Here is an 18933-nt window from a genome sequence, read left to right on the forward strand (position 1 = left end):
GCTACTAAGGACTTTGCCTTGGTCCAACGGCTTTACTCCCCCTCTTTGAATCCGTTCCCCGGCTACATTGCATCAAGCTCCAGCTTCTGCTGCGTTAACAATACCTGTTTTCCAAAGAGGGTCCACCAGGTCTCTCTCCGCCCCGTGGTCACTGATTATTTTCACACCACCTGTCCCCTGTGCACTTCGAGGAGATGATGGTCCCAGAAGATGAGCAACAGCTGACCCACTTGGTGAGACAAGAAGACTCTTTCTTTTGACTAGCTTGATTGAGACTCCAAAAGTTAATCTCTTAAACTTCCAGCACTGGTCGCTGTGGCTCCTCCTTGCCCCTCGAGGTCCCACCCACCTCACTTCTCCCCCCCCCCCGCCCCCTGCCCCCAACACCCAATTGCTCGCTGGATCGTTCCAAGGAGCCTGCCTGTTGGTAGGAGGTGGCCCCAGCTGAGCAGGGGCTGGCACGGGTTAATGGCTAGGCACCTGCCCCGCTCCACGGTAACTGGGCTTTTGGTTCAGGTGTCATTTAGGGTGGTCAGGTCCCCTTTTCTACTGGATTTTCCAGTTGAAAACTTGTCAACCCTAAATGACACCCAGATACAGAAGCCAAAAACAGGACTGTGCGGGTAAAACCCAGATGGGCGACGATCCTAATTCTCGCAGCCTCGCTGGGGGGTGATTTGCAGGCTGAGTGTGAGCAGGCCACCTTTACTGGCAAGAGGCTCAGCATTCATCCCTGATTACTCTGAGCCCAGTCACAGAACTTTGTGCTGTGGTCCTGTCTCCGTTCACAAGCTAACCAGCGTTGGCTCGGATGGCAAACCTCCACGGAACACGAAATCGGTTCTGGTTCAGTCCGTGGGGCTCCTTCTCTCGTCAGTTGTGGAAATGCCACACTTGGTGGTGAGAGGCTGGTGGAGTCGCTGCCTTTCCAATGAGGATTAAAACCAAGTTCTTGACCACTTGGGGCCGCTAAAATACCCATGACGCTGTACAAAAGATGCGTGAATCCAAAATCCTGGCTAACTTCCCAAACTGGTAACTACGCTCTAGCTACCTACATGGTTGATGTTTGTAAAACACTGAGGCGCTTCTTGGGGCCTTTGATCCAAGGATCTCGAAGTACTTTTGCCCCTTCTTCTAACACCTTAGCTGAGCAATAGCAGCTGTGTGGGGCTTTGCAGGTTGGCTTCCCAGTGAAGGAGAAATCAGACAATCGAGGTATATTCTAAGTGTAACTTGCTTTATTTACACACACACACACACACCCCCAATCCTGGAATGGAGATGGCCAGATAGCCACTCTATCTCCAGAATTGATTCTAATCAGAGTCCAAGGCAGAGAGCAAACTCTCCTGTGGCTCTCACAGCTCCCTTTTACACCACAACCTAACATAACACAAAATTCACACACAGTATGTCTTCCCAAGGCTGAAAACTTGCTCACACACCAAGAAAGGAATCTTAGAATACTATGTGACAGCACCACCTGGTGACACCTGCCAAACAGAATTACCAACAGTGTCATTGGGATGTGGCCATCTGTTCTTGGGGAAACTCTACTGGGCCCCCCAACTTACTTCGCTTAGGCTACCTCAGTTATCCATCCACTGGTAACTTCTGGTCACTTGAGCTTGACCATACTTGGGCCTGTGGCGTGGATATAAAAGGCCCGTGTCCCATTCTCAAGCTACATCTTAATGGTTGCCCCGAGTGTTTTGACTGCCCACTCTGATGCCTTTCAGTGGACAAAAAGGGAAGATCTCAGAGCAGAGGTGCTGGGTGGGTGTAGGGTCAGACACAAGCCAGTTGGAAAGGCAGGATCCAGTGTAACAGCTTGTGAACGTTTCCTGTCCCGCTATCCTTCATTCCCCACTTGTGCCATACAAAAACCCCACAAAGGGCTGTTCTGGGCAGAGGCCAGGGTCAGTGCTGGTAACTGACTTGCTTCAGGCTTCTGTGGGATGAGCAAACCCAGAAGGGATTTCAGCATATGGCACTAAGGCCCTTTCTGTTTCCCTGGGGCAGGGAGGAGTTTCTGAGGAGAGACGAGCTGGTTAAAATCCTCTCATGCACACAAGAGGCCGAGGGCAACACGAGGCCGAGGCCCCTCTCCCAGGGGAATTGGTAGCAGAGCTCGACAGTCCCGTGAGGAGACGCAGCCCGAGGGGACGATGAGGAGTCTGTGGCTGGTTCTGGCGCTGGCCGGGGCTGCCCTGGCTGGGCCCGTCCTGCAGCAGCCGCTGGGCGTGGAGGGTCCCGGCGCGGTGGCAGCACGTGATGGGGCGTCAGCCCAGGTGGACGGAGCCCAACAGCAGCCGCTGGTGAGTCCTGCACCCGGGGCCCTGAGCACGTCCCTGCAGGGAGGCTCTTTGCCTCGTTCCCCTTCCTGGGGATCCCTGGGGGGTGGGATGGTATCAGATACCGGGTCGCTCTGGCAGGATGTGCCGTGTGGAGCCAGGGACCCTCCCTGCCCCCGTCCCCACTGTGGGAATTGCATCTCCCAACCTAGGGGATCCATGAGCTCCCCAGAAATGACCCTGCCCCATGGGAGATTCTCACTGACCCCTGCCCTGACCAGCCGAACCTTCTGTATGGGGCAGACCCGGCCCCTGCACCCAGCCTCCCCCCGCCCTCTCCCTGGAAGGGGGCAGCTGTAGCTGGGGAGGGCTGAGCTGGTGGATCGTCCACCAGCTCCTCCTCAGCTCTGGGCAAAGGGGCTCCTTTCAGAGCAGGAAATGCGAGCCGGGCCCCATGGCCTGGCTCCGATTCAGGGCTGAGCGTTAGGGGGCAGGGGGCAAAGGGATGACAGAGGGAGAACATGGGGAGAAGCCTGCCCGGAAAAGCCAGGGGGAGTGTGAGATGTCCTGGCTGCAGAGCGCCCCCTGCTGGACGTGCGGTGAGCGTCACCCCACCACAGGGGTAATTCGCTCTCGGTCCCTGTGGAGCATCAGCACCCAGCTCGCCTCCCCGCCTGCTCGGCCAACGAGAGTTTGCCGTGGCGATGTAACGCCTCCGTCACGCTCCCTGCACGGAGCTGGGGCGGCTCCTGCTCATGTCTCTCTTGCCCAGCCCTGGCTGGGAGGTTCCTGCTTTGCCCCCAGGCTCCTACATGCTGGGAGCCCAGACAACGCCCAGTGGCCAGGGCCCCTCACGCCTGCAGGGGACAGAGGCCGAGCAGGGCCCATGGCTGAGCCAGGCAGAGCAGGGCCCACTTTGGACGCCCCACTGCAATACAGACAGGGCCTGGGCACAGCAGATCAGTGGGGGCGGCCCCCTGAGGGCTGACGAGTCTGGTGGGGAGGGGACGGGACTCGGCTGGGACCAATGCAAAGGGGATTCTGGGCTGAGGCTGCTGGACACTGACCGTCCCTGGGCTTCTCTCAGACTCGCTGCCTCCCAGCCTGGGCGGGCAGGGACCCACACCCAGGGCCTCCCCAGCGTGAGCCTGGAGGGGGCAGCCATGGAGTGGGCTGGTGCCTCCAGCTCCTCCGGCCCCCAGCGCTGTGTCTCGCCCGTCTGTGTTTCAGTGAGACGGGCCGCACGGCCGCAGAAGGAAGCGCAAGCCAGGGTTGCCAGGCAGCACCAGACTCAGAGGCTTCCTCAAGCCTTTCAGATGTGGAATCCAGAAAGGCTGAACAGGCGCCATGGCTGGGGAGGGGACGGCACCTTCGCTCTGGCTGGGCCCAGCCGGCCTCCCTGCCCCCACCTGTTCCCCGGCACTGCTGAGCTGTCGGCCAAGGTGACACGTCAGGAGTGCGCTTGCTGCTGGGTACAGAAGCTCCCAGCCCCTGGTGAGCGCTGCGGGCAGAGGCCATGACTGGGCCCTGTCGGTTGTGGGAGGCTCATTCCCTCCATGCTGGGCGATGAACCCACTTTGCTGAGCCTGGAGTTTCCTGTGTGTTTTGCATTTATTCACTTGCACCAATAAAAGCAGGAACCTCTGAGCCCGGAGGAGCGGTAACTTGTCGCCCTCATTCCTAACAGCCCTGGCTCGTAGGCAGCCCAGAGCTCCCAGCCGCTGCAGTAACCCCATCCCCGCTCCTCTCCAGTGGGGAGCAAGGCCCGTGGAACCAGGTCTCCTCGCACCTGCCCATGGGTAGCACTAGGCCCTGCCCCAGCCTCCACTCTGACAGCTGGGACCTAGCCCGTGCCCTAACAGCGAAGGGAGTGGCCAGTTCCCAGCCAGGCCACGAGGAGGCGCACTGCCAGGAGGAGGCTGTGCTCATGGTGATGTGAGGCTGGATGAGGACTCCAGGGGCTGGCATAGCCTGTGCCCTGCCCAGCCCACCCGCCCTGGGCAGAGAAGCCCCCTCCTCCCAGGTGTGACTCAGCGTGACCCAGCCTCCCCCCCCCCCCTTCCTTCCTCAGCCCCTGGGCCTGGGGAGGCAGCGAGCGGGAGGAGATGGCCTTTGTCATGCTGTCTGGAGCAGCTCATTACAGTGAGTGCCTGACTCAGGGATGACTGTCAAAAGCAGGGCAGACACACACACCCGGTGGTATGGTCTGTAATTAGATTTCACCAACCCCGTGCCAAATGCGAACTCCCAAAGTACTACAGTCGTCTTACCACAGAGTCACAGACAGTCCCCTCTGGCACTCCAGCCTGTCTTGCGACCCCGGCAAACTGGACTATGTAATAAATGGTCACGTACACCAAAAATCACAAATATTCCAGGTTACTCCAAGGCCCAAAAGCCCAGTACCTCACCCACGTTGAGTTGCATCCTCCATCTCAGACCAAAGACAAAGCTGGCAGCCAATTCTGTAATAATCTAACTAAAGGTTTATTAGCTTACAAAAAAGAAGAGAGTTCTTGAGAGGTCAAAGCAGGTAAAAATCTATGTACAGGTGAGTCACCATCTGTAATCCCAAAGGGGAGCAGAGAGGTAGTCATCTGCTATTTCCCCAAAAGTCTCTCAGGGCTGCACACAGTAACTCTGGGGCTCTCTGTCTTCTTATTCAGTTATTCTGCCCTGATAGTCCAAACCGTCCTGAGATAGTCCAAACCATCTGACCCACAACAGCACCTCAAAAGCAGCACCCCCAGGCTGCAACCCCTATCCCAAACAAGCCTCAGGCTTCCCCCCTGCTCAGCCAACCCTTAACCTCCGATCCCTCCATCCCCACTGGCTTGTCCATGCTCCCAGTCACTGCAGCTCCCCAAGTGCTCGGCTCGGCCCAAACCCTTGCCTGAGCCTTGAAAGGCCTCCATGATCTGTGGAAAGACCCTCCCATTTTTGGCAGGAAAACACGGCTCAGTTCCATTCCCGAGATGAAAGCACCAGTTCTCAGCAGCGTCGCCAGCTCTCACGCTTTTATCGTGACTACTGCGATATTTGGCGTTTTTCTTAAAGCGCCAGCTCCTGGAGGCCTGTGATGAGGTGACAAGATTTTCTAGAGCCTGACTCGTGATTTTGGAATGTTTGGGGGTGGGCAAGTCGGTCTCAGTTTCTTGTCAGCATCTTCTTTTGTTCTCAGCCTCTGTCAGGCCTGAGGGTAAGAGAACTTGGGGGGTCTCCCCTCCACCTTAGAGAGCCCCTTTCTGGGGCTTTTGGCTACAAAAATAGAGGCAACTAGGGAATCAGTGTTTGAAGAAAAGATGTGTCACGCACCCAAGAAGCTCCTGGGGATCCCAGCATGGGAAACTAAAGTCCCAGTTTCCATCCCATGGCAACTGCAGCCAGTGTCGATATTTTGGAGATTTAGTGATTTATTCGTGTGGATAAATCTCTGACAGCGCAATCTGTCACTCAGAGAGACAGCCAACAGGACCGTTGAGCAATTACCACCACCACCCAGACACATGTGGCACTTGGGGGGGGGGTGCGCGCACGCACCTCAGGGCAGGGAAGGAGGAATGAACAGGAAATTCTAGCTCTAGTATATTTTAAGAAAAACCCCAAAATTGTTTGTTTCTTTTTTTTCTCCCCCTTTGTCAGTGGAAAAGTAAAAAGGGGAGAAAGTGGGGTGACAAAACCCCTAAAATGAAAACGTTCTGATTTAATTTTTAGTTTTTGACAATTAGAAACTAAACAAAGTCAAAATTTCCTGTCAGAAAATCCTACCATTAAATCAAGGGATCTTTTCTCACCAATTTTGGGCCTAACCCCCTATTTCAGCTGGGAAATGCTTCGACTGAAATATCTGGACCAGCTCTTGCTGAGTTTTGTATGACCCTGATGTAACTCTTCCACCAAATGGAGCTGGCAGCGACCAGGGGTGGGTTTGATATCTAGGGGTTCCTCTTAACCATACGACCCAGAACTGGCTGGAGCTCCCACGCAGTAATGTGGGAAAATTCACCACGACCTCTCAGAAGCCCTACTTCCTTCCCCTCGCACAAGCACTGAGTCAGTGCCACAAAATAAAATGTTGATGAGAAGGGAAAAGGGGACCCAGCATGAATTTGGGAAAACTCCACAAGCATGAGTTGAAAGCACATGCCCACCCCGCAAACGCCCACCCCGCAGCGTGTTGGGCAGTGTCCTTTGCCTCAGTTTCCCATTTTGTGTCATGAAAGTCTGATGAACCAAAATCCCTTTAACATGCCACTCCCTGCTCCCTCCGCTGCGCCCCGCTCACGGCTGGCTGTCCCTGGTTAGTGAAGATCCAGAGTTCAGAGGTACGTTCACATGGGTCCACCCACCACCCCCGGGGGGGGTGGGGGGTGGGGGGGGGTGGGAGGACAGCAAAGAACAATGCCTCCACGGCTGCTGTCATTGGTCTATCTGCCGCTGTCGCTGCTTGCCACTCACTCCCACTGCCGTGTTTGGAGGTCCCCCGGCCCAGCTCTGAATGATTTCACTGGGTAGTGTGGGACGGTTGTCCCCAGCCCCTGGGCCTGGTCATCTGTGATTTCAGCTCTAGGAATTGCTGAACAAAAGCCACGACTCTCAGTGGACCACTGGCAGCTCCGCCCCTCCTCCACCAGGCCCTGCCCCCGCTCTTCCTCTTCCCCCAAGGCATCCCCGGCTTCGTCTCTTCCACCCCTCCGAGGACCCACTCCCCACTCACTCCTTTCTACCACCTCGCTCATCCTTAAGACAGGTAAAAAGTGCATGGTGCCCTGCCACCAGATAAAAACACCTGTTCCCACCCCCTCTTATTTCCAGTGGGATTTGATAATCCTACCCCCTGTTTAGCAAGGGCAGCCCAGTTGAGGGTGGCTCCCTGTGACATTCCCCAGGGTACAATCTGGAGAGCTGTGTTCCCTCAGTTTTCCTAGCAGGGGTGTCTTACACTGCTTTGCTGTGAGAGCAACCCCTCCTCCCCGCTGCATGTCAGCGCCAAGGCACGTCCATAGGACAGCCCGGAAGAAACGTGAATCCCTGCGGCCTGTTCTGCTCCTGAATTGTGGACAGAAGACTGATCTAGAGATGTTTAACCCAACACCTTTCCCCAGCTTTCAACAAGCTAACTAGCAGTATGTACCTGCTAGCTGGGACATTTATTTGTATCCTGTGTAAACTCTGCTCGAAAGATCCCTGTCAAATTCTTACACATCAGATGTTGCATCTCAGGAACTCCAAAGCTTTTAAATGTATATAGGCTGTCCATCATATCCCATGGTGACGTCACAGCATCTGGTCTGTTCTCTTGTGGCTGTATAGTCTGATCAGTGAATAGATCAGGTCATGAACTGACGTCACATAGGAAAGTGCAGGCTCCCACTGAGGAGTTGGCATGATTCTTGGTCCTTTTTTCCACCTGTTTTTCACATCCGTCTTCCTCAAAGTGTTTACAACCTTCATCACTAGCTGCTCTCTACGACAGGTCTATCCTTTACAATGTCTTCAGAGTGATTTGCATTTATACCACACAAAGTGAGCTTTTAAATAAATCCCACACTTATGGGAATGCTGCTACCACAACAGTGATTCAATCAGGAGTTGGCTAGCCTGGTCCAGGGCAAACGGGACCCCGCTCTCACAAAGGGGACCTAGGAATGCACCCTGATGCTCTCCGTGAAGTTAGGGCCACTGAAAAGGATTCATTATTCAAAAAGAGCCAAAGGCCCAAGTTCCTGCAGAGCTGTGAATATCGACACAGGTTTTAGAAAGTCATAGTAATAATCTGACACTGAATGGGGCATGTTCACGGCTGCGGCTCCTCACCTGTGCGCTCCTGAGCTGATGCTGCCCGGGCACCACTTCCTCCCCCACAAAGCAGATGCAGCCGGCCCACAGACTAAACCCAATTTGAAATTAACTACCTCTGCAGCACATGCTCTCGTGCCCTCCCCACTGAACTGATGCGCCCAGCGCAGGAACGGGACATTATGCACCGTTGCCGGATCATTTTATTATAAAAAAATATTTTTTTTTTTATGTGGCAGCCCAGTTTTATCTGTAACAAAGCCCACCAATACGGCACATGCTCCACAACCTCCTGGGTGTGTGGGTGTATGTGTGTGTGGGTGTGTGTGTGTGTGTGTGTGTGTAAAAAGCAAAAGGGAACAATATGAATCGTACATGAATCTCTTCTAGACTGCAGGCAAGGCCGCTTTTAGTGATCACGCAGAAAGCTTTCCAGCTGCAAGGCCATTTCGGGATTCTTCTGTACAGTCATTGGTCTTTTCTTGCCCTCAGCAAAGTCTCCCATGCAAGGAGAGGCTTCATCCCTCATCCGTTTAAGTGACGACAGCTCACCAGCCCCTCTTGTATATTACACAGTTATGCCATGTGCTCAGCTGTCTGCAGGAGAGATAACAGAGGTCAGCAAAGGAATTGGCTCTATATGCACGCGCGCGTGCACACACACAGCATAGAAACACAGTGTCTGCACTGGCCAAAGAAAGCGTTCGCACTTCTCTAGCACACTGCTCTTAAACACGGCTTGGGCTAGAAAGATGCTCCACTATTCCCTGACCAGTGTAGGTAGGGGCCACAATTCTCACGTGAAGTTCCCAGGGATGATCGCTAAGCACAGGGCTTTGTGGTGTCCCGCATGCCACTCATGAGCCATTTGCTCCTTTAATCTGATCCAGTGCTTTATCCGAGAACTTTTCCTTCATCAAAAGTCCAGAAAAGCTCCATTGGACACCCTCCCCCCAGCAATCCCAAACCACATACTGCAATGATCACCCCCTGTGAAGCTGAGCCAGAGAGCCAGGCACGCTCGCCGGGGGATGAGAACGCAGTGTGCAACATGCACGTTGTATGGAGCATTCCCGTGTGAAATGCTCACACACAGCAAGCCACATGCTTGTGGGTCTAGACAGGACTGCAGGGCTCCCCATACCTGCCCCTTTAGGAGATGTGGCTAAAGCATTCAAGTCTCAGAGAGACACTACCCTCTACCCAAGTCCAAGGGAGTTAAGGATTCTGTTAGCAAGAGTGACAAGACCAATCTGACAAATCCCAATGCGTCTGTGCTCTGAGACAGCTAACCAGACCTCCTTAATCAGAATCACTTCCTTCCTGCTTTGCTGATCCAACAGCTGATGCCAGTTCTTCCTCTTGGCCTCTCAATCGCTCTCCTGTGCGGGCAACAGAAAAGCCAGTCAGCAATCATTGTGTAACCGGAGTTTAGAACGGCACGTTAAGGGGGTGATCTGAACTGTGCTACCCAAACTTCCAGGATGTCCACCAACCTTGCCAGCAAGTCTCCCTGCTCCATTGACTCTGAATTGGCTCAGGTCCCAGTTATTTCTGGAGTGGATGTGGGTGTCACCCAACTGGCTGAGCGAATCTGGATTCTACTGTACAACCTGTACCACTGTAGCCTCGGGGCACATCCCATAGACATGTCTATCTGCCCACGGTGGGCAGCCGTATTACCCCTCCCCGAACCAGCCACCCGCCCATCAGGGAAGCAATCAAGGGGAACTAACAATGGTTTAAACATATCCGGTGAGGGCTTGGCTGGAAACATGGTCTGAGGACCAACACAATCTGGCTGGCTGACTACCAGAGGAAGGCAGCATTACTCTTCACTCCAGAGACCACCTCAATGCCTCTAGAGAGAGGGCACCTGGGGGGCTCATTCCTGACACTATTCCACAGCCTTTCGTTTTAAAAAGTTCTGCTGAGCTCCACTGATCTTGCACTGGAGATCGTTCTCAGCCATGAAGATTCAGAGCAGAACTGGAAATAAAGTTACAGCATCGGTGCTAAGCGTTGTCCAGAGAGCTCCAGCTCTCTACAAGTCCAACATGTTTAAAACACTCTCTCTGTTCATTTCCAGTCGTGTTGTAAAGTCCTTTCTGTTGCTTTCTAGACTGAGTGAGAAACTGGCTGTGACCCTATGCACCTCTCTGTTCACACGCTACACACAACTGTAATACTCTTTATACAAAACACACCTTGTGCAGAATGATTTGAAAACTAATAAGTCACTGATCATTACTAGGCTTGTGTAGTGTGTAAAGAGTTCTGAGTACATGCTGGAATTATGACTAAAGTGTGTTTAAACCAGGCATGTCCCGGGGATTTGGTAAACTGGTCTGTCCTAAAGAAAGGAATGGGCGTTTACCTCAATTGACATATAAGCAGTAAATGGGGCCATCAAACTAAGAAGGGGAGGAGATCACAGGAAAGAGAACACTTTGCATTTTAGCAAACACCTGGGAGGGAAGAAAGAGCAGGGAACTTCCTTCTCCACCAGACTCAATGTTGCCTTCCTCACAGCTTGAAGGAACCGTACTTTGAGGGTAACCTTCAGAAGAATCCATTTCAAAGGTTCACTGGACTATAAAAGAAAGGGGCAGAAAACCCAAATTCTCTCTCTCACCTAAAATGACAAAGGAACCAGCCCTTTGAGTTCTGGAGGAGATCCAGGCAGGGAGCAAAAGCAGCACTTTGGGGCATTCAGGGTTGTAATACAAGCAGTGACCCAACCTCCCACTGGTCTGAATTGCACCCTGAAATGTGTCACGGACCATCAACAATATTTACTGCCTGAAAATGAGGCCACGATTTTCAAAGATAAATATGGAGGCACCTAAGTAAATAGTCTGCTTCTCAAAGAGCTGAGCTCCCCCGGAGATCCTTCTGAGCTCAGAAGGAACTGCTGGGAGCACTTATACAGATTCATACAGATCAATTAAAGAGCCTAATTTTTGTCTCCTGCCTTTGAAAAATCTTGGCCCCAGTCCTTCCAAGTCTATAACCATTTCCATGTTAGTTCAACAGCAGCAGTGCACTTACTTATCAATTCAGCAATTGCCCTTTGCGTTCTCTTCTCCAGTTTTTCCAGTTTCTTGGCTACGTCTCGCTTTAAATCCCTGGGGGAGAGGATTGTAATTTAGCAAAAAAGCCCAACACACAAGCACACCCAGACACAAAGCTAGCCCACCAGCTAGCCCAGCAGAAGGGATCCATGAGTCTATTCAGAGCCAGTCTGGGGTCTCAAATGAAGAACAGCCACAAACACCGCATCTGCAGTGTAAGCTCCTTGGGGCAGAGATTGTGTCTTACAGAGCAAGCTGCCAGCACTTTAATCATCATCAGAGCCAATGCAAGGGCCATGCAGACCAGTCGGATGGAATACCCCTGCCACTGGTGGTCCCTAAATACCACCACCAGAGCAGGGGAGCAGCGGCATTCCCTTAAAACAGGAATTAGATGGAAAGGGTAAGAAAAGTGCCAGCTTCATGGGGGCGCGGGGGAGTTTCACCTCACTGGGGGAAGAAGGGGAATGAAGAAATCTTTGGCCTCTGCCCCTCCCCATAGGGCAATTCTTGCCCTTCCTAAGTGTGAGAAGAGAAGCACCATCTACAAGACCGAGGATTCCATGAGATTCCTGGTGGCCACAAGTGTCTCTGAATTGCTGACACTTCGCAAGACCCACAACTCACATTAGTCCCTCCTCAACGCCCATGCCCAGCGATCCATGTGGCACAACAATAGTCAAACTCAAAGAGAAGCCAACTCACCAGCTGAGCACAAAACACCAACACTCAACCAGTGAGGACCCCTTGGGGAGAAACGGTCTAACGCACCCACTGCTGAGCGGCCACACAGGCCACCTCCATCTATCGGGCTTCAGAACAGGAGGATGTGAAAATCCAGCTGAGGAGAACATTGGGCCAGGCCCTTCTGTGCCCCTCACTTCCATCAGAAACCTGTCCCACACTCTTTGAACACAGATGCTCTTGGCTTCGGAGGGCCCTGTCAGTAACATATTCCTTAGCTTGTTATCCTGCACATGCTGTTCCAGCTGTGTGCGTGAAGCCTGGTGCCTGTCCACGTGCTGAAATCAGGATGCTGTCATGCTGTGGGACCATCGTTCACAGTGTGTTTGTACAGTACCAAGCACACCAGGGCCTTGACCCCAATCGAGCCTCCACATGCAACCGCAGTGCAAAGAATACAAGCTTCACCAGATCCTTTCATCATTAGGCAAATAGAAACAAGACAAATTGTATCCATCCTAGAAACTCCCAGAAGGTGGAGATCAGCACCACTTATCTGTCCCATCTAGCTAATCCCAAAAGCCAGAGCTTGTTCATTCTCTACAGGACATTTACTAGGGTTTTCTGCAGTCTAACTTTTGTGATGTCCAGGGATGGGGATTTTATTTCTCTCCTTAGGAGACTGTTCTACGCTCAGATCTCGCTACTGGGAAGTTTCCCTTGATACTGAACATAAGTTTCCCAATTTTTTGTAATCCCAGGTGGTACAACCTTAACAGGGTTAAAGTTATGGAAATAGCTGGAGAGCGTCCCTGCGACCATGAACACACACGCGGATGTTTAGGACTAAAAGGACTGAATCTATGCAAGCTGATTCCTAAAATCGCACTTACCAGTCTGGCTTTCTGGGGGCGAGGTTTGCCAAATCCTAGGGGAAAAGGAACAAAGGAATTCTGATTAAGATCAGCCAAACTCATGTAATGGAAAAGAGTGAGTTTACAAGTGTGCACAATTATATTTCAAAGCAGATATTGAAGACCAAGACACATACCACTTCTTCAATAATAGGCTCTGGCTTCGCTGCTTCCAGTTGGTCTTTCACCTTATCTTCCACTAGAGGGAACAACAGAACAACAAATGTTAACAAATTTCAGGAGTAGCAGCCGTGTTACTCTGTATCCGCAAAAAGAACAGGAGGACTTGTGGCACCTTAGAGACCAACAAATTTATTTGAGCATAAGCTTTCATTGGCTACAGCCCACTTCATCAGATGCATGCAGTGGAAAATACATTAGGACGATTTTATATACACAGAGAACATGAAACAATGGGTGTTACCATACACACTGTAACGAGAGTGATCCGTTAAGGTGAGCTATTACCAGGAAGAGAGAAAAGAAACCTTTTGTAATGATAATCAAGATGGGCCATTTCCAGCAGTTGACAAGAACGTGTGAGGAACGGGGGGGGGGGGGGGTGTCACGTATGGACTAAACATGGGGAAATAGTTTTACTTTGTGTAATGACACATCCACTCCCAGTCTTTTTCAAGCCTAATTTAATAGTGTCCAGTTTGCAAATTAATTCCAATTCAGCAGTCTCTCATTGGAGTCTGTTTTTGAAGTTTTTTTGTTGAAGAATTGCAACTTTTAGATCTCTAATCTAGTGACCTGAGAGATTGAAGTGTTCTCCGACAGGTTTTTGAATGTTATAATTCTTGACGTCTGATTTGTGTCCATTTACTCTTTTACGTAGAGACTGTCCAGTTTGGCCAATGTATATGGCAGAGGGGCATTGCTGGCACATGATGGCATCTATCACATTGGTAGATGTGCAGGTGAACGAGCCTCTGATAGCATGGCTGATGTGATGTTAACAAAGTGACTTATAAGAAAGCCAGCATGAAGACGATGCTTCACTTTGGTATTTAAGAAGCTTTTACAAAACCTAACCCCAACAGGCATGCTTCTCTACAAAAACATTCCCCTGCAACTTTTGCAACCCAAACACTGCACTCCAGAAGCAAAACAGACCATAAACCACGTGAAACTGATGTCCATCGTCCGAACCGAGAGAAATGCAAGAAGTGAACAGCAGCAGTCCTGAAGTCAATTATATTAAAACCCGGTTTGAGTCCAACCTCTGCTGCTGTAACATTGGAAAGGAAATGGATTTGCTTATAACATATGACTTGAGTTGACTATGTCAATTTAAAGCAAGTAGGGATGCACAGGACAGAGCCTTCCAGCATTTTCTAGAGCCGTCCCTCTCAACAGGGACCAGCTTGCTGCCTTCCTAGACTGCGGTAGGGGGATCTCAGGGACTGGCACCAGTCCACTGGTCGCTGAGAAACACTGTCTTAGTGGAAGGACAGAGCCCCACAATCTGAAGCATTGAAAAGATGATTGGCAAACTTTATTCCCAGCTATTACTGTATTTAGAGTAATCATGGGAGACTTCCCACTCCACAGCTCTGTGGCAAGTTACTTTTAAACTCCTTATCGTAATTCTTTACATTATCCATCCCAGAACTCAGACTTACACACAGCATATGATACCTCCTTCTCTCCTGTGATGGGCACATCCACCACTGAGAATGAAACACCCCGACCGGGAGAACTCTGAACTCAGAGAAGTACCCAAACTAGATTAAAATCCCTGCTTCAAAACTAATGTAAAGCCTCAAGTGGAACAAGAGACAGGGAGAAACCAACGGCAGAATTCCATCTTTCTTTCTGCTCAGACATTGCAAGAGGGAGAGGCCCGGACACTCCGAGCACAGCAATATTTACTGGTGGCCATGACTCTGCACTTGCGAGTGCTATTTCTATCCCATGCCCCCTCCCCCGGGTGTTAGAAATGCAGACTGCAGATGCCCATTGAGGAGTGGGAAACTCTAGCCTGTTGGTTTAATTTGTGCCTGTTTTGTGCTTCCATGGATGCTCCTGGCCAGAGAGGAAACGGCTTTGAATGATGGAAACAAAAACACAGAAACACGGAAAAGATGAAGTAGGATTAGTGAAGGGGGCTGTCACAGAGCAGAACCTGCTCTACTCCCTTGGCAAACTCAGGCTAGGACTATAATATGGTTAGATACCGACTCTGCTTAGAGCATGGTTCAGTTCAGGCGACAGGAAGGAGCTCTCTCTATACCAGTGGTTCTGAACCTGTGGCTCGCGGGCTCCTAGCAGCCCACTACAGCTGCAGCCCATGTGACATCATCAGGGCCATACAGGAAGTATATATAGTGTGTGGATGCGGCCCACATAACACAGAGAGCTGCACATGCAGCCCACAATAGTAAATAGGTCGAGAATCACTGCTCCATACTGTAAGATCAGGCTGTGACATGGGAGGACTTGCAGTAGAGAGGTCCTCTCCATTTTGTTACCTGACCTCTACGTCAAACTAATTTACTTATGTGGTTTTAAATGAATACACCCTGTTTTGATACACATCAGGATTCCTGACTTATCTCTGCCCCCCCACCCCCCCGCAATCAAATCAATGATTTTAAACAAGCCTAAACCCCAAATTTCCATGCTTTAGCTACAGAGCAACTCCTTTCCCAAGACATACAGCACCACACGCTTTCAGAGGCAAGGCTCCTGAAGGCAGCGTTGGTCTATTACAAGCCGCTGGTGTTCTCTTTAAAGGAGGTCATAGCTCTGTCGAGGGGCTGGTAAAGACGACCGGTTCTCAGACATCCCTAGAAACAATCGAGGCAGCTATGCCCCCTTCCCACTCTGATGACTGTGGGAAAATGCCGTTATTGTTTCCCAGGAGGGCAAACTATGAGATTCTGCCCACAGCTGAGATCCACAGAGGCCCCAGTATTTCTAATTATACCCACCACTCCCGCACTCAGGAAAGGATGAAGAGGAATACCCCGAACTCATTCCTGCTACTCCCATTGTTTGGCACATATTTTAAAGAGCTCTCTTCTGTGAGGGTTTACCACCACCATGCTGGCAGCAAGACAAATCGGGATTTTTGTTTTACATTAATTAAGGGTACATGGATTTTCAAGCTGGAGAACGGTGCCAGATTGAAAGCCCTGAAGTTATGGCTAATAGTTTCAAACATAGTTGTTTAAAAAGTTAGGTACCTGAATAGAAGTGGCCTGATTCTCGGAGGGTGCTGGGCACTCACAGCTCTCACTGACTTCCAGGAGAGCCCTGCTCCTCTGAAAATCAAATGACTACTTTACAGGCCTGAATTTGGCTTTCCATAGCTAATTTTAGGCACCCACGTTGGGAACCTTTGGCCCAATGCTGTGGGCCCACAGAAAAGCTTCGGCAAGGGCAGTCACAATATAATCTCCTCCACACTGTCACACTGATGTGCCTCAACCCCGACCTCAAGGGAACCACCACTGGAGGGCGGTCTCCATGCTCCTTCGATCCTTGGCACATCTGCCGAGCCGCTCAACGGAGCCTGTTAGTGAGAGACAGACTCCGGTGTAACAGAATTGGTTCTGAACCTCACAGACTCATTTCACACAGGCCATCTCACACTGCCGATAAGCAGGAAAGCCCTTTCCATCACTTCTAACCCAAGCTGGAGTCAAACCCATGAGCCAGAGAAGAAAGGATTGATTGCCCTGTTGAGAAGCCTCTGGCCCATTCTTTGGAAACATAAGCATAAATGACGTGGTAGTTACATCTGCTGGGAGGTGAAGCCACGCTGTTGTTCCTGCCTATGCCGTCCCAACTCCTGCTCATTTCCCGCTGGTAATTGCCACAGTCTGTGGGAGAGGTTTATATGAAGTATAAAAACCCAGACATGGGCACTGAACCACTCTAGTCTAGTCTCTGTAGGGCCAATTCACTGCTCAATTCTCAGATACTGCTGGGAACGATGATTTCATTCACCCTCCGAGCCATTCGAGATTCCCCAACCGGGCACTGGGTACCACACAGCTGAGTTGGACCAAGTTTGACACTAAGACTGACCGACCGTGGGAGGAGCAATAACAGTGTAAATACTGGAGAGAGACTCGGTTAGACTAATCTCTTCAGAGCGGGGAGTGCAGCTGGTACTAAATTCCCAGAGTGGTAGGCACGTGCCCAGTGCCACCTGGTTTATCATAATAAATCGGACTGAAAAAAAAAAAAGTTAGGCAGGTTTCCAACACTTGGTTTGAATTAAAAAAGAAAGTACTGGTGATATGGAACCTTTCCCCTCAAGGTAACAGGGTCAAAGGTAGCGAAGGTCAGTGGCTTAACGGATGGTGTATGGTGGATCTCCTCCCAGTGACGAGTGGAAAGGATCTAGATGAAAACTGTAACGGGGCCCTTGTTGGCAGCTAGAGCAGAGGCCAAGGATTGAAGCGTTCCTGCTACAGCACTAGCAGAGGTGGTCTCTCCAGATAGGGCAAGGTGCAGGAAATTGGGCCTGCTGCTGACCCTGTCCTATAGGCAGAGGACTTCACTCTCCAGGGTGATCAATCCAGTATCTTTCACATCTTCTAAGTTTTGTTTTTTAAATCATAGAATCATAGAATATCAGGGTTGGAAGGGACCTCAGGAGGTCATCTAGTCCAACCACCTGCTCAAAGCAGGACCACCACCAACTAAATCATCCCAGCCAGGACTTTGTCAAGCCTGACCTTAAAAACTTCTAAGGAAGGAGATTCCACCACCTCCCTAGGTAACGCATTCCAGTGTTTCACCACCCTCCTAGTGAAAAAGGTTTTCCTAATATCCAACCTAAATCTCCCCCACTGCAACTTGAGACTATTACTCCTTATTCTGACATCTCCTACTACGGAGAACAGTCTAGATCCATCCTCTTTGGAACCCCCTTTCAGGTAGTTGAAAACAGCTTTCAAATCCCCCCTCATTCTTCTCTCCCGCAGACTAAACAATCCCAGTTCCCTCAGCCTCTCCTCATAAGTCATGTGTTCCAGTCCCCTAATCATTTCTGTTGCCCTCCGCTGGACGCTTTCCAATTTTTCCACATCCTTCTTGTAGTGTGGGGTCCAAAACTGGACACAGTACTCCAGATGAGGCCTCACCAATGTCGAATAGAGGGGAACAATCAAATCCCTCGATCTGCTGGCAATGCCCCTACTTATACACCCCAAAATGCCATTGGCCTTCTTGGCAACAAGGGCACATTGTTGACTCATATCCAGCTTCTTGTCCACTGTAACCCCTAGGTCCTATTCTGCAGAACTGCTGCCGAGCCATTTGGTCCCTAGTCTGTAGCGGTGCATGGGATTCTTCCATCCTAAGTGCAGGACTCTGCACTTGTCCTTGTTGAACCTCATCAGATTTCTTTTGGCCCAATCCTCCAATTTGTTTAAGTCCCTCTGTATCCTATCCCTACCCTCCAGCGTATCTACCTTTCCTCCCAGTTTAGTGTCATCGGCAAACTTGCTGAGGGTGCAATCCACACCATCCTCCAGATCATTAATGAAGATATTGAACAAAACCAGCTCCAGGACCGACCCTTGGGGCACTCCGCTTGATACACGTGGCCAACTAGACATGGAGCCATTGATCACTACCCATTGAACCGGATGATCTAGCCAGCTTTCTATCCACCTTATAGTCCATTCATCCAGCTCATACTTCTTTAACTTGCTGGCAAGAATACTGTGGGAGACCGTGTCAAAAGCTTTGCTAAAGTCAAGGAACAACACGTCCACTGCTTTCCCCTCATCCACAGAGCCAGTTATCTCGTCATAGAAGGCAATTAGATTAGTCAGGCATGACTTGCCCTTGGTGAATCCATGCTGACTGTTCCTGATCACTTTCCTCTCCTCTAAGTGCTTCAGAATTGATTCCTTGAGGACCTGCTCCATGATTTTTCCAGGGACTGAGGTGAAGCTGACTGGCCTGTAGTTCCCAGGATCCTCCTCCTTTCCTTTTTTAAAAGATGGGCACGACATTAGCCTTTTTCCAGTCTTCTGGGACCTCCCCTAATCACCATGAGTTTTCAAAGATAATGGCCAATGGCTCTGCAATCACATCTGCCAACTCCTTTAGCACTCTTGGATGCAGCACATCCAGCCCCATGAACTTGTGCTCGTCCAGCTTTTCTAAATAGTCCCGAACCACTTCTTTCTCCAC

The 18933-nt window shown here is 50.8% G+C and overlaps 1 protein-coding gene across 1 annotated transcript in view; it reads right to left on the bottom strand.

Moving 5' to 3' along the window:
- Nucleotides 1–4760: 4760 nt before the first annotated feature.
- CCDC12 (coiled-coil domain containing 12) overlaps nt 4761–18933 on the bottom strand; it is a 78428-nt gene continuing 64255 nt past the window's right edge. Inside the window, exons 4-8 of the mRNA XM_048837358.2 lie at nt 12906–12967; nt 12748–12782; nt 11148–11224; nt 9395–9478; nt 4761–8693 (exon numbers count right to left, since the gene is read on the bottom strand). Coding sequence (XP_048693315.2) covers nt 9399–9478; nt 11148–11224; nt 12748–12782; nt 12906–12967 — 254 coding nt within the window. The 3' untranslated portion in view covers nt 4761–8693; nt 9395–9398. The remainder of the gene's footprint in view (nt 8694–9394; nt 9479–11147; nt 11225–12747; nt 12783–12905; nt 12968–18933) is intronic.

This window comes from Caretta caretta, chromosome 2 (genome assembly GCF_965140235.1).
Source record: "Caretta caretta isolate rCarCar2 chromosome 2, rCarCar1.hap1, whole genome shotgun sequence".
NCBI lineage: Eukaryota > Metazoa > Chordata > Testudines > Cheloniidae > Caretta > Caretta caretta.